At 44.5% G+C, this 25,952-nt stretch overlaps 1 protein-coding gene across 1 annotated transcript; it reads left to right on the top strand.

Moving 5' to 3' along the window:
• The first annotated feature begins 2,153 nt into the window (after positions 1-2,153).
• LOC142210179 (C3a anaphylatoxin chemotactic receptor-like) lies at positions 2,154-5,442 on the top strand. Its single transcript, XM_075279205.1, has 3 exons — positions 2,154-2,215; positions 3,261-3,353; positions 4,401-5,442. The coding sequence occupies exons 1-3, from the start codon at positions 2,154-2,156 to the stop codon at positions 5,440-5,442; spliced, it is 1,197 nt and encodes a 398-aa protein (XP_075135306.1).
• Positions 5,443-25,952: the final 20,510 nt, after the last annotated feature.

Raw genomic sequence — 25,952 nt, 5'->3', positions numbered from 1 at the left:
TGACCAGGGAAGGGGCAAGGCTGCGATTTATGAAGTTGTGAGTTATACGTGTGAGTGAAGTCTACACCTACCCGTCAAGGGAGTTAGTGAAATGAGTGCATACATCTGTTTTGACGAGAGTGTTGACTGCAGAAATTAAGTGTACCCCCCACCATGGCACTGTGGGCCCTGGGTCTGCCATGTGTCAGTCCTCCTTATGGTCAATGCACTCTGAGTATTTTGATGCAAAATCCGCATCAAAATCAGAGCTGGAAAAAAAAAAAAAAGCCTCCCATTGACTTCAATTAGAGGCTTTTATTCTGCGCGGATACTGACGCGGATTCCGTGTCAAAATCCACGTCCAAATACTCCGTGGGTATCCTTATTAGAGATGAGCGAGTAGTGTTCGATCAAGTAGGTGTTCGATTGAATACTACGGTATTCGAGATACTCGTACTTGATCAAACACTACTAGCTGTTCGAAGTTTAAGTTTCGATGCAGAACCAGCGTTGATTGGTAGAATGCTATACATTCTGTCAATCAATGCTGGTTCTTCTCTTACCTTTAGAAGTCTTCTCCGTGCAGCTTCCCCGCGGCGTCTTCCGGCTGGAATTCACTCTGCCTAGGCATCAAGCCTAGGCAGAGCCAACTGAGCATGCGCGGGCATGCCCCCGCATGCGCAGTCGGCTCTGCTCAAGTGTCGGGCCGGGCATGCGCAGTCGGCTCTGCCTACGCCCCGATGCCTAGGCAGAGTGAATTCCAGCCGGAAGACGCCGCGGGAGCGCTGCGCCGGGAGAAGACTTCAAGGAGAATCCAGCCCGACCGTCACTCGTGGACTTGGTAAGTATAATGTTATCGAATTTTGCGTACCCCTGAAACGAGCATTTCCCCCATAGACTATAATGGGGTTCGAAATCCGTTCGAACAGTCAAACAGTGTGTGGCTGTTCAAATCGGATTTCGAACCTTGGGCATTTTAGTGTTCGCTCATCTCTAATCCTTATATGTTTTTGTTACATTTTATATTCATTCCCTTTAAATTCTGAGAACTTCATCTCTTTCAGTATCTCATAATCTAGTCACACAATAAGTCATGCCAAAAAATATGATAATGTATCGCCATAAGGATAAAAGTCCCATGATAGACTTATAACCGAAAAAGCAGAAGTTTCCGAGTGTCAGTAATTCTGTGACATTGTAACAGAGCGGACCAAGTAAGATCTACAAGACCGGCTCCTCAATAGCGCCAGGTAAGATATCAGTCTTCTTCTAATGTGATTGTACTTTAGTGATGGCTGACAGTTAAAGGTGACAGTAGACGTTACATTTCTGAAGTCATCTCCATGATATTGAGGTGTATCAGTAATCTAATGTCTACCGGTACAAAAAGAAACCATCTACAGGAGGAACAAGGATCCAATGGGATTGACCAGACTAATCTTTACTTATGTAGTGATACGCAACCTGAACGCTAGTAATATAACATTCACATAGGACTAACCCTATTGTATATGTTCATGGGGGACTTGGTGATAGCGGCTATCTATGCTATGACATATTCGTAACCTACGACCACCCACTCTACGGTACAGACTTAGGCTATGTTCAGATGTTCTCTAGGTTTTCCATTTTTCTGTTCTATTAAAAATAAAAAAAAATAAAAATCCTGGCAATAATAGATTTATCATACGATGGAAAAAGAAGTCCCAAAGGACCCAAGTGACATTGATGCAATGGACGGAACCCATTGAATACAATGAGTTGCCATGTCATTGATATACAAGGTCTTTCAGAGAGATACATTGTGTTAGATGTTCTCCACTGTATCTAATAGATGAGTGTCCTGAACTAAGAACTAAGATTTATATCAGCTCTGACCTGTATGGATAGCGTCCATCCCTTATGAATTGTGTGTGTATAATATTATATTATACAATAGTCCTTCACATGTAGGTTTTCAGCTTTCTATAACTACCACTGCCATCAGATCTTGAATACATACTGTAATACAGAGTAACAGTTGGCTCAATTTTCTTTCCCATAAATCAATAGTTTAGGTGACTATAAGAAACATTATAATAGATCTTATCAAAGGAAAATGCCTCTATCTCCTCTTCTGAGCCCTGTCTGATAAACTGCCCAGTTCACTGCTCAGACCTGTTTTCAGGAACGACATGCAAGGGCTCCTAGGCAGATCGGGTTACATAGAAGTGGAGGAGGAGGAGGAGCCCAGTGAGTGAGAAACAGATAGAGGGAGATAGCTTCAGATAGCAATAAATGTAAAGTCGTTTTTCAAAAAGTTTTAGCAGTACTGAATAGTATAGATCTGAATGATCTGGTGAGAACAATATCTTACTGGACCAACAGCAGGACGTCCGTGTCTCTTGGCTTCTCACTAACTCTTTCCTCTTCCTCCGTTCTTCATAGACTTCTATGTGCTGCTTCCTGTCTCCACCAAAAATAAGTCTGAGCAGTGAATGAAGCAGTTTAGCAGACAGGGGAAGGTTCATAAGAATAGAGTAAAGGTGTAACATCTCTGCCTGTTCGGGTCACTGCACCACCCTCTGCTCGCATGCTGCGGCGCAGGAGGCGTGTGCAGTTTGAGAATCTGCTTAAAGTTTTTAGTTGCACTGTGTGAACACGGCTCTAGTCCTTAATTGGATTTGCACCACACCCGTCTTCTGCCAAGGTTGCCTCTGTCCATTAAGTGGTTAATCTGGCCTTGCCCTGTGATTGACAGCTGCCTTTCTGTGAACTCCATGGGTGGGTTCTTCCTCCCTATTTAGCCTTGGTTCCCATTCACACCAGTGCTTGTTATTGTCGTGCGCATACCTGCTCTTACTGTCCCTGTTTGCTTATACTATTATACTTGACCTTTGGCTTTTCTCATTGACTATTCTCTTGACTCCGATTTGGCACTGCATCACTCTCCTGTTACCGAACCCTGGCTAGCTGACCTCCCTTTGTTGTTGTTCGTCATGTCTGCGTTTTGTGTTTCACGTATTCAGGGAGGGACTGTCCTCGTGGTTGTCGCCTATTACCTAGGATAGGGTCTGGCAATAGGAAGGGAAATTGGGGGGCTTCAGCTTAGGGCTCACTGTCTCTTGTGCCCCTCCCAGGGTTTAACAGTTCTGGGAATTGCTGTCTTAGCAATTCCCTTACAAAAGGATTTTCCTCTGATAAAATATATTACAATTTTCTTATTGACCTTCCATCCAAAAAAAATAATAAATAAAAAAAGGTAATAGTTCATTTAAACTGTTTATTTTATTTCTTTGTAGGTTTACGCATACAGGTCAGATTGAATCTGGAAAAGCGGGAAAAGGGAATATGGAGCCGAATAATGGCACTCAAAGCAAGACAGAGGATTACGCGTAATGTTCTTATTCTAACCAAATATATCTATAATTAATCTGACCCAATATTTATGGCAACCAAAAGTTTAAAAGTTTTGGAAACAGAGAAAATTTATTTATATGGTATTACTATATCAAGCTGCCTTATTATATACTGGCTGACCTGTCACTTTATGTCATCTCTCAGTGGCCACTATTAGGGGTTGAGCGATCGGGATTGGAAAAGATCGGATCCGGATCGGCGATCGAGTAAATTTCACAATCGCGATCGGGTTCCGATCCCGCCTAAAAAAGATTGTGAACGGAATTCTGATCCCGATCGCTCAACTTACCTGCACAGATCCGCTGCCGCTGCCATTCTTCATGGTCCTCTTCTCTCTTATTCACATGTCTTCAGAGCTCCGTGCATGCCCTCGCCTCGCAGGCTAGTGTTACAGATGCTGGGAGAAGGTGGGGCTTGTGGCTTAGGAGAGTGTGGGCGGGTACTGGAAGTGGAGATGTGAGTGATGCACTTATGTCTCCCAGCCCTGTACCTGCCCACACTCTCCTAAGCCACAACAAGCCCCGCCTACTCCCAGCATCAGTAACACTAGCTTGGGAGGCGGAGGAGTGCACGGCGCTCTGAAGACATGTGAATAAGAGAGAAGAGGAGCGAGAACAATGGGGAACGGCAGCGGTTCTGTGCAGGTAAGTGGGGGGGACTAAGTAGCCAGGGGATTTTCTTTTAATCACTACACAGTGTGGAATCCAAAAATTGAAGCGTTAAATTTTTGGAATCCATGCTGCGTAGTGACTAGGATAAATAAAATCCAATCTTCGATCATCCCATTGACTTGCATTAGGATCGGAATTGGGATCGGGTTCGGATGAAAAATGATTGGAAATCGGATTTTATAAATGATCCTGAAATCTCAAGATCGTCTCAACCCTAGCCACTATTCAATGTCAGTTCAAAAATAATATACAATAAAAATATTTTAAAAAATACTATAAATAAAAATCTATAGACATGGTAATTCCAAAAACTGCAATAGCATGGATATATTTTTGTAATTTATGTTACAGGGGATTCAGTTTTGCCGTGTGGTGGAATTCAACCATCAACACCACAGAACCAGAAAACAACAGCTCATTTTCTGACTATACGTTCACTGATGTACACGTACCCGTCATCATCATGTGCATCACATGGTACAGTGTCACTTTAGTCTTGGGGGTCATCGGAAACGGCTTGGTCATCTGGATCGCTGGTTTCAGGACTAAGACCGTCAACGCCGTGTGGTTCCTCAACCTGGCCATCGCTGACTTCATCACTTGCATATCTCTTCCTTTGCGGATTTCGGAGTGGGCCTTGTACTATTACATTACCTATGACAATGCTTTGTGTATGACCGGTATTACCATTCTGTTCATAAACATGTTATGTAGCGTGTATTTTATGACCGTCATCAGCATTGATCGATGCGTCTCTGTGTTTTGGCCAATATGGACCAGACATCACCGAACCCCACGTTTGGCCACCATCATTTCTGTGCTTATTTGGATGTTGAGTCTTCTTATAAGTGTCCCTTATCTGGTGTTTAACCACGCCTTTGAAGAGGTCACGGAGTGTTTTCCAAAATACTTGGACTGGTATGAACATCACACACAGATACGAAGAAATGCCATGTTCATCACCAAAAATATCTGCATGTTTGCCGTCCCTTTCACCGTCATTCTTCTGTCCTATACGCTACTGTTTTTCAAACTGAAAAAAATTAGGAAATCCAAAAAGTCTCATCGACCTTTCCGAGTCATCACCACCGTCATCGTAAGTTTCTTCATCTGCTGGTTTCCCTACAACACGTGGCCATTAATCAGAATCAGTGACGAGTATTGGGCAACAGACATGGCCATTACGGAGGTTTTCGTCTGCCTCGCCTACTTCAGTAGTTGCATCAACCCTATTCTTTACATTTTATTCTCCCAAGAGTTTAAGAGGAACTTTTTGAAGTCCATCCCGACCATGATGGAGAAACTTTTCAATGAACGGTCGGACGTTGACTATGGAGTCAGCACCGCCACTACCACCAGCATGACGGTGAACCATGCTACTTCAGTCCTATGAGATGTTGGAAGAAGAAAATTTTTGAATTTTTATTTTTTAGAAAACAAAATGCCAAGCTTGTGATATTATATTTGGTATGAGATCAGTTTGTCTCTTTCGGGATCATATTTTCAAGGGGTTTCATGAGATGAGTAGTAAAGTTTTGGCTATTTTTCTAGAAAGAGCGCTGTTTTTGTCCAAAGGCTTTTTGGTTCGGCCCTGTTCACGTAGATACTAGAGATGAGCGAACACTAAAGTGTCCGAGGTTCGAAATCCAATTCGAGCAGCCGCACACTGTTCGACTGTTCGAACGGATTTCGAACCCCATTATAGTCTATGGGGGGAAATGCTCGTTTCAGGGGTACACAAAATTCGATAAAATTATATTTACCAAGTCCACGAGTGACGGTCGGGCTGGATTCTGCTTGAAGTCTTCTCCCGGCGCAGGGTCCCCGCGTCCTCTTCTGGGTGGAATTCACTCTGCCTAGGCATCCGGCCTAGGCAGAGCCGACTGCGCATGCGCATGCGGCTCTACCCAGTCCCGACGCCTGAGCAGAGCCGACTGCGCATGCGCGAGTATGTGCGTGCATGCCTGCCCATGCGCAGTTGGCTCTGCCTAGGCCGGATGCCTAGGCAGAGTGAATTCCACCCGGAAGAAGATGCGGGGACGCAGCACGGAGAAGACTTCGGAAAGGTAAGAAAAGAACCAGCGTTGATTGGCAGAATGTATAGTATTCGGCCAATCAATGCTGGTTCTGCATCGAACGTTAAACTTCGAACAGCTAGTAGTGTTCAATCGAAAACGAGTATCTCGAATACCGTAGTATTCGATCGAACACCTACTCGATCAAACACTACTCGCTCATCTCTAGTAGATACCAGTGGCGGACCTATGTACATATATGTAACAGGTTGCTTTATTTTATACACAGGTTGATTTTCTTATTTATATTTTATGATGACTTAAAATGCTCTTGTGGCTTATTAAAGAGAGCAATGCAGAACATGAAAATGAAAACACTGTTGCAAATCTTGGTATGTAATGATATAAGGCCTGGGTCACATCTACATTCGGGATTCCGTTTATAGAGTCCGCATAGGGACTCCCAAATGGAAACAAATACGCTTGGAAAAACACGTGGACCCCATCGACTATAATGGGGTCTGTGTGGTTTGCAAGAAACTTGCAGAGAGAAGAGTCCTACAAGCAGCACTTTTCTCTCTGCATGTTTTGTGTGGAAACCGAATGGAAACCACCCGGACACCAATATTACAATGTTACATTCACCACTGAATTGATCTGCACATAAGAATGTGAGAAGTGTACAAGACTGGTTGAGGTTTGTTTGTTATGAATATTTACACATTTTGGAAAATGGAAAAAAAATTTGTGCTTTATGAGATTTTCTTTACTACACTCTTATGTAACTCTGTTTTCAGTAAAATGTGTTAATTTTTATGTTTTATCGACTTTATGCGGTTTATACTGTATGTCATCTATCTAAACCTCCATCATATTGTTTAAGAATAAACTGTGTAATAAAAAAAGAAAATAGCAAAGAGTGAATGAGCCGACAGGTCCTCTATGTACTACACCATATAGGACAGGTCCTCTATATACTACACCACACAGGAGAGATCCTCTATATACTACACCACACAGGAGAGATCCTCTATATACTACACCACACAGGACAGATCCTCTATATACTACACCATACAGGACAGGTCCTCTATATACTACACAATACAGGACAGGTCCTCTATATATTACACCACACAGGACAGATCCTCTATATACTACACCACACAGGACAGATCCTCTATATACTACACCACACAGGACAGGTCCTCTATATACTACACCACACAGGAGAGATCCTCTATATACTACACCACACAGGAAAGATCCTCTATATACTACACCACACAGGACAGGTCCTCTATATACTACACCACACAGGACAGGTCCTCTATATACTACACCACACAGGAGAGATCCTCTATATACTACACCATACAGGACAGGTCCTCTATATACTACACCACACAGGAGAGATCCTCTATATACTACACCACACAGGAGAGATCCTCTATATACTACACCACACAGGACAGATCCTCTATATACTACACCACACAGGACAGGTCCTCTATATACTACACCACACAGGACAGATCCTCTATATACTACACCACACAGGACAGATCCTCTATATACTACACCACACAGGACAGGTCCTCTATATACTACACCACACAGGAGAGATCCTCTATATACTACACCACACAGGAAAGATCCTCTATATACTACACCACACAGGACAGGTCCTCTATATACTACACCACACAGGACAGGTCCTCTATATACTACACCACACAGGACAGGTCCTCTATATACTACACCACACAGGACAGATCCTCTATATACTACACCACACAGGACAGATCCTCTATATACTACACCACACAGGACAGATCCTCTATATACTACACCACACAGGACAGATCCTCTATATACTACACCACACAGGACAGGTCCTCTATATACTACACCACACAGGACAGGTCCTCTATATACTACACCACACAGGACAGGTCCTCTATATACTACACCACACAGGACAGGTCCTCTATATACTACACCACACAGGAGAGACCCTCTATATACTACACCACACAGGACAGATCCTCTATATACTACACCATACAGGACAGATCCTCTATATACTACACCAAACAGGACAGAATCTCTATATACTACACCACACAGGACAGGTCCCTCTATATACTACACCACACAGGACAGATCCTCTATATACTACACAACACAGGACAGATCCTCTATATACTACACCACACAGGACAGGTCCTCTATATACTACACCACACAGGACAGGTCCTCTATATACTACACCACACAGGACAGGTCCTCTATATACTACACCACACAGGACAGGTCCTCTACATACTACACCACACAGGAGAGACCCTCTATATACTACACCACACAGGACAGATCCTCTATATACTACACCATACAGGACAGATCCTCTATATACTACACCACACAGGACAGGTCCTCTATATACTACACCACACAGGACAGGTCCTCTATATACTACACCACACAGGACAGGTCCTCTACATACTACACCACACAGGAGAGACCCTCTATATACTACACCACACAGGACAGATCCTCTATATACTACACCATACAGGACAGATCCTCTATATACTACACCACACAGGACAGGTCCTCTATATACTACACCACACAGGACAGGTCTCTATATACTACACCACACAGGACAGGTCCTCTATATACTACACCACACAGGACAGGTCCTCTATATACTACACCACACAGGACAGGTCCTCTATATTACTACACCACACAGGACAGATCCTCTATATACTACACCACACAGGACAGATCCTCTATATACTACACCACACAGGACAGATCCTCTATATACTACACCACACAGGACAGATCCTCTATATACTACACCACACAGGACAGGTCCTCTATATACTACACCACACAGGACAGGTCCTCTATATACTACACCACACAGGACAGGTCCTCTATATACTACACCACACAGGACAGGTCCTCTATATACTACACCACACAGGAGAGACCCTCTATATACTACACCACACAGGACAGATCCTCTATATACTACACCATACAGGACAGATCCTCTATATACTACACCAAACAGGACAGAATCTCTATATACTACACCACACAGGACAGGTCCTCTATATACTACACCACACAGGACAGATCCTCTATATACTACACAACACAGGACAGATCCTCTATATACTACACCACACAGGACAGGTCCTCTATATACTACACCACACAGGACAGGTCCTCTATATACTACACCACACAGGACAGGTCCTCTATATACTACACCACACAGGACAGGTCCTCTACATACTACACCACACAGGAGAGACCCTCTATATACTACACCACACAGGACAGATCCTCTATATACTACACCATACAGGACAGATCCTCTATATACTACACCACACAGGACAGGTCCTCTATATACTACACCACACAGGACAGGTCCTCTATATACTACACCACACAGGACAGGTCCTCTACATACTACACCACACAGGAGAGACCCTCTATATACTACACCACACAGGACAGATCCTCTATATACTACACCATACAGGACAGATCCTCTATATACTACACCACACAGGACAGGTCCTCTATATACTACACCACACAGGACAGGTCCTCTATATACTACACCACACAGGACAGGTCCTCTACATACTACACCACACAGGAGAGACCCTCTATATACTACACCACACAGGACAGATCCTCTATATACTACACCACACAGGACAGGTCCTCTATATACTACACCACACAGGACAGGTCCTCTATATACTACACCACACAGGACAGGTCCTCTATATACTACACCACACAGGAGAGACCCTCTATATACTACACCACACAGGACAGGTCCTCTATATACTACACCACACAGGAGAGACCCTCTATATACTACACCACACAGGACAGGTCCTCTCTATACTACACCACACAGGAGAGATCCTCTATATACTACACCACACAGGACAGATCCTCTATATACTACACCATACAGGACAGATCCTCTATATACTACACCAAACAGGACAGAATCTCTATATACTACCACACAGGACAGGTCCTCTATATACTACACCACACAGGACAGGTCCTCTATATACTACACCACACAGGACAAGGTCCTCTATATACTACACCACACAGCCCAGATCCTCTATATACTACACCACACAGGACAGATCCTCTATATACTACAACACACAGGACAGATCCTCTATATACTACACCACACAGGACAGATCCTCTATATACTACACCACACAGGACAGGTCCTCTATATACTACACCACACAGGACAGATCCTCTATATACTACACCACACAGGACAGGTCCTCTATATACTACACCACACAGGACAGGTCCTCTATATACTACACCACACAGGACAGGTCCTCTATATACTACACCACACAGGACAGATCCTCTATATACTACACCACACAGGACAGGTCCTCTATATACTACACCACACAGGACAGGTCCTCTATATACTACACCACAAAGGACAGGTCCTTTATATACTACACCACACAGGACAGGTCCTCTATATAATACACCACACAGGACAGGTCCTCTATATACTACACCACACAGGACAGGTCCTCTATATACTACACCACACAGGACAGGTCCTCTATATACTACACCGCACAGGACAGGTCCTCTATATACTACACCGCACAGGACAGGTCCTCTATATACTACACCACACAGGACAGGTCCTCTATATACTACACCGCACAGGACAGGTCCTCTATATACTACACCACACAGGACAGGTCCTCTATATACTACACCACACAGGACAGGTCCTCTATATACTACACCACACAGGACAGGTCCTCTATATACTACACCACACAGGACAGATCCTCTATATACTACACCACACAGGACAGATCCTCTATATACTACACCACACAGGACAGGTCCTCTATATACTACACCACACAGGACAGGTCCTCTATATACTACACCACACAGGAGAGAGGACAGGTCCTCTATATACTACACCACACAGGACAGGTCCTCTATATACTACACCACACAGGACAGGTCCTCTATATACTACACCACACAGGAGAGGTCCTTTATATACTACACCACACAGGAGAGATCCTCTATATACTACACCACACAGGACAGGTCCTCTATATACTACACCACACAGGACAGGTCCTCTATATACTACACCACACAGGACAGGTCCTCTATATACTACACCACACAGGACAGGTCCGCTATATACTACACCACACAGGACAGGTCCTCTATATACTACACCACACAGGACAGATCCTCTATATACTACACCACACAGGACAGGTCCTCTATATACTACACCACACAGGACAGATCCTCTATATACTACACCACACAGGACAGGTCCTCTATATACTACACCACACAGGACAGGTCCTCTATATACTACACCACACAGGACAGGTCCTCTATATACTACACCACACAGGACAGGTCCTCTATATATTACACCACACAGGGCAGATCCTTTATATACTACACCACACAGGACAGATCCTTTATATACTACACCACACAGGACAGGTCCTCTATATACTACACCACACAGGACAGATCCTCTATATACTACACCACACAGGACAGGTCCTCTATATACTACACCACACAGGACAGGTCCTCTATATACTACACCACACAGGACAGATCCTCTATATACTACACCACACAGGACAGGTCCTCTATATACTACACCACACAGGACAGGTCCTCTATATACTACACCACACAGGACAGGTCCTCTATATACTATACTACACCACACAGGACAGGTCCTCTATATACTATACTACACCACATAGGACAGGTCCTCTATATACTACACCACACAGGACAGATCCTCTATATACTACACCACACAGGACAGGTCCTCTATATACTACACCACACAGGACAGGTCCTCTATATACTACACCACACAGGACAGGTCCTCTATATACTATACTACACCACACAGGACAGGTCCTCTATATACTATACTACACCACATAGGACAGGTCCTCTATATACTACACCACACAGGACAGATCCTCTATATACTACACCACACAGGACAGGTCCTCTATATACTACACCACACAGGACAGGTCCTCTATATACTACACCACACAGGAGAGATCCTCTATATACTACACCACACAGGACAGGTCCTCTATATACTACACCACACAGGACAGATCCTCTATATACTACACCAAACAGGCAGATCCTCTATATACTACACCACACAGGACAGGTCCTCTATATACTACACCAGACAGGACAGGTCCTCTATATACTACACCACACAGGACAGGTCCTCTATATACTACACCACACAGGACAGGTCCTCTATATACTACACCACACAGGACAGGTCCTCTATATACTATACTACACCACACAGGACAGGTCCTCTATATACTATACTACACCACATAGGACAGGTCCTCTATATACTACACCACACAGGACAGATCCTCTATATACTACACCACACAGGACAGGTCCTCTCTATACTACACCACACAGGACAGATCCTCTGTATACTACACCACACTGGACAGATCCTCTATATACTACACCACACAGGACAGGTCCTCTATATACTACACCACACAGGACAGATCCTCTATATACTACACCACACAGGACAGATCCTCTATATACAACACCACACAGGACAGGTCCTCTATATACTACACCACACAGGACAGATCCTCTATATACTACACCACACAGGACAGGTCCTCTATATACTACACCACACAGGACAGGTCCTCTATATACTACACCACACAGGACAGGTCCTCTATATACTACACCACACAGGACAGGTCCTCTATATACTACACCACACAGGACAGATGCTCTATATACAACACCACACAGGACAGATCCTCTATATACTACACCACACAGGACAGATCCTCTATATACTACACCACACAGGAGAGACCCTCTATATACTATACTACACCACACAGGACAGATCCTCTATATACTACACCACACAGGACAGGTCCTCTATATACTACACCACACAGGACAGGTCCTCTATATACTACACCACACAGGACAGATCCTCTATATACTACACCAAACAGGACAGATCCTCTATATACTACACCACACAGGACAGGTCCTCTATATACTACACCAGACAGGACAGGTCCTCTATATACTACACCACACAGGACAGGTCCTCTATATTCTACACCACACAGGAGAGATCCTCTATATACTACACCACACAGGACAGGTCCTCTATATACTACACCACACAGGACAGATCCTCTATATACTACACCACACAGGACAGGTCCTCTATATACTACACCACACAGGAGAGATCCTCTATATACTACACCACACAGGACAGGTCCTCTATATACTACACCACACAGGACAGATCCTCTATATACTACACCAAACAGGACAGATCCTCTATATACTACACCACACAGGACAGGTCCTCTATATACTACACCAGACAGGACAGGTCCTCTATATACTACACCACACAGGACAGGTCCTCTATATACTACACCACACAGGAGAGATCCTCTATATACTACACCACACAGGACAGGTCCTCTATATACTACACCACACAGGACAGGTCCTCTATATACTACACCACACAGGACAGATCCTCTATATACTACACCACACAGGACACGTCCTCTATATACTACACCACACAGGACAGGTCCTCTATATACTACACCACGCAAGACAGGTCCTCTATATACTACACCACGCAGGACAGATCCTTTATATACTACACCACGCAGGACAGATCCTCTATATACTACACCACACAGGACAGGTCCTCTATATACTACACCACACAGGACAGATCCTCTATATACTACACCACACAGGACAGGTCCTCTATATACTACACGACACAGGACAGATCCTCTATATACTACACGACACAGGACAGGTCCTCTATATACAACACCACACAGGACAGGTCCTCTATATACTACACCACACAGGACAGATCCTCTATATACTACACCACACAGGAAAGACCCTCTATATACTACACCACACAGGACAGATCCTCTATATACTACACCACACAGGACAGGTCCTCTATATACTACACCACACAGGACAGGTCCTCTATATACTACACCACATAGGACAGATCCTCTATATACTACACCACACAGGACAGATCCTCTATATACTACACCACACAGGACAGATCCTCTATATACTACACCACACAGGACAGATCCTCTATATACTACACCACACAGGACAGATCCTCTATATACTACACCACGCAGGACAGATCCTCTATATACTACACCACACAGGACAGGTCCTCTATATACTACACCACACAGGAGAGATCCTCTATATACTACACCACACAGGACAGATCCTCTATATACTACACCACACAGGACAGGTCCTCTATATACTACACCACACAGGACAGATCCTCTATATACTACACCACACAGGACAGGTCCTCTATATACTACACCACACAGGACAGATCCTCTATATACTACACCACACAGGACAGATCCTCTATATACTACACCACACAGGACAGGTCCTCTATATACTACACCACACAGGACAGATGCTCTATATACAACACCACACAGGACAGATCCTCTATATACTACACCACACAGGACAGGTCCTCTATATACTACACCACACAGGACAGGTCCTCTATATACTATACTACACCACATAGGACAGGTCCTCTATATACTACACCACACAGGACAGATCCTCTATATACTGCACCACACAGGACAGGTCCTCTCTATACTACACCACACAGGACAGATCCTCTATATACTACACCACACAGGACAGATCCTCTATATACTACACCACACAGGACAGGTCCTCTATATACTACACCACACAGGACAGGTCCTCTATATACTACACCACACAGGACAGATCCTCTATATACAACACCACACAGGACAGGTCCTCAATATACTACACCACACAGGACAGGTCCTCTATATACTACACCACACAGGACAGGTCCTCTATATACTACACCACACAGGACAGATGCTCTATATACAACACCACACAGGACAGATCCTCTATATACTACACCACACAGGACAGATCCTCTATATACTACACCACACAGGAGAGACCCTCTATATACTACACGACACAGGACAGGTCCTCTATATACAACACCACACAGGACAGGTCCTCTATATACTACACCACACAGGACAGATCCTCTATATACTACACCACACAGGAAAGACCCTCTATATACTACACCACACAGGACAGATCCTCTATATACTACACCACACAGGACAGGTCCTCTATATACTACACCACACAGGACAGGTCCTCTATATACTACACCACATAGGACAGATCCTCTATATACTACACCACACAGGACAGATCCTCTATATACTACACCACACAGGACAGATCCTCTATATACTACACCACACAGGACAGATCCTCTATATACTACACCACACAGGACAGATCCTCTATATACTACACCACGCAGGACAGATCCTCTATATACTACACCACACAGGACAGGTCCTCTATATACTACACCACACAGGAGAGATCCTCTATATACTACACCACACAGGACAGATCCTCTATATACTACACCACACAGGACAGGTCCTCTATATACTACACCACACAGGACAGATCCTCTATATACTACACCACACAGGACAGGTCCTCTATATACTACACCACACAGGACAGATCCTCTATATACTACACCACACAGGACAGATCCTCTATATACTACACCACACAGGACAGGTCCTCTATATACTACACCACACAGGACAGATGCTCTATATACAACACCACACAGGACAGATCCTCTATATACTACACCACACAGGACAGGTCCTCTATATACTACACCACACAGGACAGGTCCTCTATATACTATACTACACCACATAGGACAGGTCCTCTATATACTACACCACACAGGACAGATCCTCTATATACTGCACCACACAGGACAGGTCCTCTCTATACTACACCACACAGGACAGATCCTCTATATACTACACCACACAGGACAGATCCTCTATATACTACACCACACAGGACAGGTCCTCTATATACTACACCACACAGGACAGGTCCTTTATATACTACACCACACAGGACAGATCCTCTATATACAACACCACACAGGACAGGTCCTCAATATACTACACCACACAGGACAGGTCCTCTATATACTACACCACACAGGACAGGTCCTCTATATACTACACCACACAGGACAGATGCTCTATATACAACACCACACAGGACAGATCCTCTATATACTACACCACACAGGACAGATCCTCTATATACTACACCACACAGGAGAGACCCTCTATATACTACACCACACAGGAGAGATCCTCTATATACTACACCACACAGGACAGGTCCTCTATATACTACACCACACAGGACAGGTCCTCTATATACTACACCACACAGGACAGATCCTCTATATACTACACCACACAGGACAGGTCCTCTATATACTACACCACACAGGACAGATCCTCTATATACTACACCACACAGGACAGATCCTCTACACTCATCGGACACTTTATTAGGTACACCTGTCCAACTGTTCGTTAACACTTAATTTCTAATCAGCCAATCACATGGCGGCAACTCAGTGCATTTAGGCATGTAGACATGGTCAAGACAATCTCCTGCAGTTCAAACCGAGCATCTGTATGGGGAAGAAAGGTGATTTGAGTGCCTTTGAACGTGGCATGGTTGTTGGTGCCAGAAGGGCTGGTCTGAGTATTTCAGAAACTGCTCATCTACTGGGATTTTCACGCACAACCATCTCTAGGGTTTACAGAGAATGGTCCAAAAAAGAAAAAACATCCAGTGAGCGGCAGTTCTGTGGGCGGAAATGCGTTGTTGATGCCAGAGGTCAGAGGAGAATGGCCAGACTGGTTCGAGCTGATAGAAAGGCAACAGTGACTCAAATAGCCACCCGTTACAACCAAAGTAGCCAGAAGAGCATCTCTGAACGCACAGTATGTCGAACTTTGAGGCTACAGATGGGCTACAGCAGCAGAAGACCACACCGGGTGCCACTCCTTTCAGCTAAGAACAGGAAACTGAGGCTACAATTTGCACAAGCTCATCGAAATTGGACAATTGAAGATTGGAAAAACGTTGCCTGGTCTGATGAGTCTCGATTTCTGCTGCGACATTCGGATGGTAGGGTCAGAATTTGGCGTCAACAACATGAAAGCATGGATCCATCCTGCCTTGTATCAACGGTTCAGGCTGGTGGTGGTGGTGTCATGGTGTGGGGAATATTTTCTTGGCAATCTTTGGGCCCCTTGGTACCAATTGAGCATCGTTGCAACGCCAAAGCCTTCCTGAGTATTGTTGCTGACCATGTCCATCCCTTTATGACCACAATGTACCCAACATCTGATGGCTACTTTCAGCAGGATAATGCAATGCCATGTCATAAAGCTGGAATCATCTCAGACTGGTTTCTTGAACATGACAATGAGTTCACTGTACTCCAATGGCCTCCACAGTCGCCAGATCTCAATCCAATAGAGGAGCATCTTTGGGATGTGGTGGAACGGGAGATTCGCATCATGGATGTGCAGCCGACAAATCTGCGACTGCAACTGTGTGATGCCATCATGTCAATATGGACCAAAATCTCTGAGGAATGCTTCCAGCACCTTGTTGAATCTATGCCACGAAGAATTGAGGCAGTTCTGAAGGCAAAAGGGGGTCCAACCCGTTACTAGCATGGTGTACCTAATAAAGTGGCCGGTGAGTTTATATACTACACCACACAGGACAGGTCCTCTATATACTACACCACACAGGACAGGTCCTCTATATACTACACCGCACAGGACAGGTCCTCTATATACTACACCACACAGGACAGATCCTCTATATACTACACCACACAGGGCAGGTCCTCTATATACTACACCACACAGGACAGGTCCTCTATATACTACACCACACAGGACAGATCCTCTATATACTACACCACACAGGACAGGTCCTCTATATACTACACCACACAGGACAGATCCTCTATATACTACACCACACAGGACAGGTCCTCTATATACTACACCACACAGGACAGCTCCTCTATATACTACACCACACAGGACAGGTACTCTATATACTACACCACACAGGACAGATCCTCTATATACTACACCACACAGGACAGATCCTCTATACACTACACCACACAGGAGAGATCCTCTATATACTACACCACACAGGACAGATCCTCTATATACTACACCACACAGGACAGATCCTCTATATACTACACCACACAGGACAGATCCTCTATATACTACACTGTACAGGACAGGTCCTCTATATACTACACCACACAGGACAGTTCCTCTATATACTACACCACACAGGACAGATCCTCTATATACTACACCACACAGGACAGTTCCTCTATATACTACACCACACAGGACAGATCCTCTATATACTACACCACACAGGACAGATCCTTTACATACTACACCACACAGGACAGGTCCTCTATATACTACACCACACAGGAGAGATCCTCTATATACTATACCACACAGGACAGATCCTCTATATACTACACCACACAGGACAGGTCCTCTATATACTACACCACACAGGACAGATCCTCTATATACTACACCACACAGGACAGATCCTCTATATACTACACCACACAGGACAGGTCCTCTATATACTACACCACACAGGACAGATCCTCTATATACTACACCACACAGGACAGATCCTCTATATACTACACCACACAGGACAGGTCCTCTATATACTACACCACACAGGACAGATCCTCTATATACTACACCACACAGGACAGGTCCTCTATATACTACACCACACAGGACAGGTCCTCTATATACTACACCACACAGGAGAGATCCTCTATATACTACACCACACAGGACAGGTCCCCTATATACTACACAGGACAGGTCCTCTATATACTACACCACACAGGACAGGTCCTCTATATACTACACCACACAGGACAGGTCCTCTATATACTACACCACACAGGACAGGTCCTCTATATACTATACTACACCACACAGGACAGGTCCTCTATATACTATACTACACCACATAGGACAGGTCCTCTATATACTACACCACACAGGACAGATCCTCTATATACTACACCACACAGGACAGGTCCTCTCTATACTACACCACACAGGACAGATCCTCTATATACTACACCACACAGGACAGGTCCTCTATATACTACACCACACAGGACAGGTCCTCTATATACTACACCACACAGGACAGATCCTCTATATACAACACCACACAGGACAGATCCTCTATATACTACACCACACAGGACAGATCCTCTATATACTACACCGTACAGGACAGGTCCTCTATATACTACACCACACAGGACAGATCCTCTATATACTACACCACACAGGACAGGTCCTCTATATACTACACCACACAGGACAGATCCTCTATATACTACACCACACAGGACAGATCCTCTATATACTACACCACACAGGACAGGTCCTCTATATACTACACCACACAGGACAGGTCCTCTATATACTACACCACACAGGACAGATCCTCTATATACTACACCACACAGGACAGGTCCTCTATATACTACACCACACAGGACAGGTCCTCTATATACTACACCACACAGGACAGATCCTCTATATACTACACCACACAGGACAGATCCTCTATATACTACACCACACAGGACAGATCCTCTATATACTACACCACACAGGACAGGTCCTCTATATACTACACCACACAGGAGAGATCCTCTATATACTACACCACACAGGACAGGTCCTCTATATACTACACCACACAGGACAGGTCCTCTATATACTACACCACACAGGACAGATCCTCTATATACTACACCACACAGGACAGGTCCTCTATATACTACACCACACAGGACAGATCCTCTATATACTACACCACACAGGACAGATCCTCTATATACTACACCACACAGGACAGGTCCTCTATATACTACACCACACAGGACAGATCCTCTATATACTACACCACACAGGACAGGTCCTCTATATACTACACCACACAGGACAGGTCCTCTATATACTACACCACACAGGAGAGATCCTCTATATACTACACCACACAGGACAGGTCCCCTATATACTACACAGGACAGGTCCTCTATATACTACACCACACAGGACAGGTCCTCTATATACTACACCACACAGGACAGGTCCTCTATATACTACACCACACAGGACAGGTCCTCTATATATATACTACACCACACAGGACAGGTCCTCTATATACTATACTACACCACATAGGACAGGTCCTCTATATACTACACCACACAGGACAGATCCTCTATATACTACACCACACAGGACAGGTCCTCTCTATACTACACCACACAGGACAGATCCTCTATATACTACACCACACAGGACAGATCCTCTATATACTACACCACACAGGACAGGTCCTCTATATACTACACCACACAGGACAGGTCCTCTATATACTACACCACACAGGACAGATCCTCTTTATACTACACCACACAGGACAGGTCCTCTATATACTACACCACACAGGACAGATCCTCTATATACTACACCACACAGGACAGGTCCTCTATATACTACACCACACAGGACAGATGCTCTATATACAACACCACACAGGACAGATCCTCTATATACTACACCACACAGGACAGATCCTCTATATACTACACCACACAGGAGAGACCCTCTATATACTACACCACACAGGAGAGATCCTCTATATACTACACCACACAGGACAGGTCCTCTATATACTACACCACACAGGAAAGGTCCTCTATATACTACACCACACAGGACAGATCCTCTATATACTACACCACACAGGACAGGTCCTCTATATACTACACCACACAGGACAGATCCTCTATATACTACACCACACAGGACAGATCCTCTATATACTACACCACACAGGACAGGTCCTCTATATACTACACCACACAGGACAGGTCCTCTATATACTACACCGCACAGGACAGGTCCTCTATATACTACACCACACAGGACAGATCCTCTATATACTACACCACACAGGGCAGGTCCTCTATATACTACACCACACAGGACAGGTCCTCTATATACTACACCACACAGGACAGCTCCTCTATATACTACACCACACAGGACAGGTCCTCTATATACTACACCACACAGGACAGATCCTCTATATACTACACCACACAGGACAGATCCTCTATATACTACACCACACAGGACAGGTCCTCTATATACTACACCACACAGGACAGATCCTCTATATACTACACCACACAGGACAGGTCCTCTATATACTACACCACACAGGACAGATCCTCTATATACTACACCACACAGGACAGGTCCTCTATATACTACACCACACAGGACAGGTCCTCTATATACTACACCACACAGGACAGATCCTCTATATACTACACCACACAGGACAGGTCCTCTATATACTACACCACACAGGACAGGTCCTCTATATACTACACCACACAGGAGAGAAGACAGATCCTCTATATACTACACCACACAGGACAGGTCCTCTATATACTACACCACACAGGACAGATCCTCTATATACTACACCACACAGGACAGGTCCTCTATATACTACACCACACAGGACAGGTCCTCTATATACTACACCACACAGGACAGGTCCTCTATATACTACACCACACAGGACAGGTCCTCTATATACTACACCACACAGGACAGATCCTCTATATACTACACCACACAGGACAGATCCTCTATATACTACATAGGACAGATCCTCTATATACTACACCACACAGGACAGGTCCTCTATATACTACACCACACAGGACAGGTCCTCTATATACTACACCACACAGGACAGATCCTCTATATACTACACCACACAGGACAGGTCCTCTATATACTACACCACACAGGACAGATCCTCTATATACTACACCACACAGGACAGATCCTCTACACTCATCGGACACTTTATTAGGTACACCTGTCCAACTGTTCGTTAACACTTAATTTCTAATCAGCCAATCACATGGCGGCAACTCAGTGCATTTAGGCATGTAGACATGGTCAAGGCAATCTCCTGCAGTTCAAACCGAGCATCTGTATGGGGAAGAAAGGTGATTTGAGTGCCTTTGAACGTGGCATGGTTGTTGGTGCCAGAAGGGCTGGTCTGAGTATTTGCTGATCTACTGGGATTTTCACGCACAACCATCTCTAGGGTTTACAGAGAATGGTCCAAAAAAGAAAAAACATCCAGTGAGCGGCAGTTCTGTGGGCGGAAATGCGTTGTTGATGCCAGAGGTCAGAGGAGAATGGCCAGACTGATTCGAGCTGATAGAAAGGCAACAGTGACTCAAATAGCCACCCGTTACAACCAAGGTAGCCAGAAGAGCATCTCTGAACGCACAGTATGTCGAACTTTGAGGCTACAGATGGGCTACAGCAGCAGAAGACCACACCGGGTGCCACTCCTTTCAGCTAAGAACAGGAAACTGAGGCTACAATTTGCACAAGCTCATCGAAATTGGACAATTGAAGATTGGAAAAACGTTGCCTGGTCTGATGAGTCTCGATTTCTGCTGCGACATTCGGATGGTAGGGTCAGAATTTGGCGTCAACAACATGAAAGCATGGATCCATCCTGCCTTGTATCAACGGTTCAGGCTGGTGGTGGTGGTGTCATGGTGTGGGGAATATTTTCTTGGCAATCTTTGGGCCCCTTGGTACCAATTGAGCATCGTTGCAACGCCAAAGCCTTCCTGAGTATTGTTGCTGACCATGTCCATCCCTTTATGACCACAATGTACCCAACATCTGATGGCTACTTTCAGCAGGATAATGCAATGCCATGTCATAAAGCTGGAATCATCTCAGACTGGTTTCTTGAACATGACAATGAGTTCACTGTACTCCAATGGCCTCCACAGTCGCCAGATCTCAATCCAATAGAGGAGCATCTTTGGGATGTGGTGGAACGGGAGATTCGCATCATGGATGTGCAGCCGACAAATCTGCGACTGCAACTGTGTGATGCCATCATGTCAATATGGACCAAAATCTCTGAGGAATGCTTCCAGCACCTTGTTGAATCTATGCCACGAAGAATTGAGGCAGTTCTGAAGGCAAAAGGGGGTCCAACCCGTTACTAGCATGGTGTACCTAATAAAGTGGCCGGTGAGTTTATATACTACACCACACAGGACAGGTCCTCTATATACTACACCACACAGGACAGGTCCTCTATATACTACACCGCACAGGACAGGTCCTCTATATACTACACCACACAGGACAGATCCTCTATATACTACACCACACAGGGCAGGTCCTCTATATACTACACCACACAGGACAGGTCCTCTATATACTACACCACACAGGACAGATCCTCTATATACTACACCACACAGGACAGGTCCTCTATATACTACACCACACAGGACAGATCCTCTATATACTACACCACACAGGACAGGTCCTCTATATACTACACCACACAGGACAGCTCCTCTATATACTACACCACACAGGACAGGTACTCTATATACTACACCACACAGGACAGATCCTCTATATACTACACCACACAGGACAGATCCTCTATACACTACACCACACAGGAGAGATCCTCTATATACTACACCACACAGGACAGATCCTCTATATACTACACCACACAGGACAGATCCTCTATATACTACACCACACAGGACAGATCCTCTATATACTACACTGTACAGGACAGGTCCTCTATATACTACACCACACAGGACAGTTCCTCTATATACTACACCACACAGGACAGATCCTCTATATACTACACCACACAGGACAGTTCCTCTATATACTACACCACACAGGACAGATCCTCTATATACTACACCACACAGGACAGATCCTTTACATACTACACCACACAGGACAGGTCCTCTATATACTACACCACACAGGAGAGATCCTCTATATACTATACCACACAGGACAGATCCTCTATATACTACACCACACAGGACAGGTCCTCTATATACTACACCATACAGGACAGATCCTCTATATACTACACCACACAGGACAGATCCTCTATATACTACACCACACAGGAGAGAGGACAGATCCTCTACAATCATACAGATCAATCTGTTCATACATTACATTTAGAGATGAACTGCTCCAGATCAAATCAGACTTAAATTTTCCAAAAGTCTGAGTCTTGACTCAAACCCTAAATTTTGGTTATTTCTCACTTTTGAACCATTATTATATTCTGGAGTCTCTAGAGAATCCATAGAATTACAAGTGGAGATAAATATTATAAAGTTATACTCCCCTCTCACCCCGAGGCATTCTGGGGTGTTTAGCGCTCCCTTGGGCTCCTCTTCCTCTTTCAACCTCCAGGATGATGTCACATGTGCCAAGGGGAAATGCTGAAACCTATGATTGGGTTTCACTGATCGCATAGCATACATCGACTTCATGACAGAAGGGGGTAAAGTAAGTAAATGTTTGTTCTTTCTCCTACATTTTCTTGCTTTCAATGGTTGGTGTGATTTATCCAAACAATGTAACCTCAGCACCCGACCTCTGCCCATTGAAGCCATGTATATTGGTGTGATACACCTACTGATATCTCTGTGGTTTGTAGACATTGACTATTATGGTTTTTGGGACGATATAATATCTTGCCCTTATGTAAGCCATGAATGATGGGTGTTAGCCTGGGTTTCACTAGAACTATATCATCCCATGTTCTTGTTTGTCGTGGTTTCATTTTTAGTTTGCGTCCTTTAAATTCTGTAGTTTTTTTCCCTTTACAATTGTGATGGCTTTAACCGTTTTGGTATCTGATCATCTAATCACATAATAAGTCACGCCACAAAAGATAACAATGTACTGCCATAAGGATAAAGAAAGGCTTGGAACCAAACAGATAATTCTATGTATTGTCAGTAATTCTGTGACATTGTAACATCACCTGGAGAGGAGAACGAGTAAGATCTGCAAGATCAAGACTTCAATAGAATCAGGTAAGGTATCAGTCCTCCTCCTCCTCTTAGGGTGTGCTGTTATCTTTAAGTGCAATGACGTCAACGTACCCCAATCATGGGCCTCAGTGGTGGAACCAAGTAGAAAGACAGAACTGGAGAGGCTGAAGGACCATCAGACACCAGGACGGATCCCAGGAAATGATAGGTAAGGTGAATATACACTCACCGGCCACTTTATTAGGTCCACCATGCTAGTAACGGGTTGGACCCCCTTTTGCCTTCAGAACTGCCTCAATTCTTTGTGGCATAGATACAACAAGGTGCTGGAAGCATTCCTCAGAGATTTTGGTCCATATTGACATGATGGCATCACACAGTTGCCGCAGATTTGTCGGCTGCACATCCATGATGCGAATCTCCCGTTCCACCACATCCCAAAGATGCTCCTCTATTGGATTGAGATCTGGTGACTGTGGAGGCCATTGGAGTACAGTGAACTCATTGTCATGTTCAAGAAACCAGTCTGAGATGATTCCAGCTTTATGACATGGCATTGCATTATCCTGCTGAAAGTAGCCATCAGATGTTGGGTACATTGTGGTCATAAAGGGATGGACATGGTCAGCAACAATACTCAGGTAGGCTTTGGCGTTGCAACGATGCTCAATTGGTACCAAGGGGCCCAAAGAGTGCCAAGAA

Source organism: Leptodactylus fuscus, chromosome 6 (assembly GCF_031893055.1).
Source record: "Leptodactylus fuscus isolate aLepFus1 chromosome 6, aLepFus1.hap2, whole genome shotgun sequence".
NCBI lineage: Eukaryota > Metazoa > Chordata > Amphibia > Anura > Leptodactylidae > Leptodactylus > Leptodactylus fuscus.
The sequence above is the reverse complement of the archived record's forward strand: the minus strand, read 5'-3'. Positions and strand labels throughout refer to the sequence as shown.

Bases quoted from the DNA above. Each gene is read 5' to 3' on its own strand.
- LOC142210179 (XM_075279205.1), top strand. From the start codon at position 2,154: ATGCAAGGGCTCCTAGGCAGATCGGGTTACATAGAAGTGGAGGAGGAG. The intron at 2,216-3,260 runs GTGAGAAACAGA...ATTTCTTTGTAG, and splicing joins GAGGAGGAGGAGCCCAGTGA to GTTTACGCATACAGGTCAGA. The intron at 3,354-4,400 runs GTAATGTTCTTA...TTTATGTTACAG, and splicing joins AGCAAGACAGAGGATTACGC to GGGATTCAGTTTTGCCGTGT.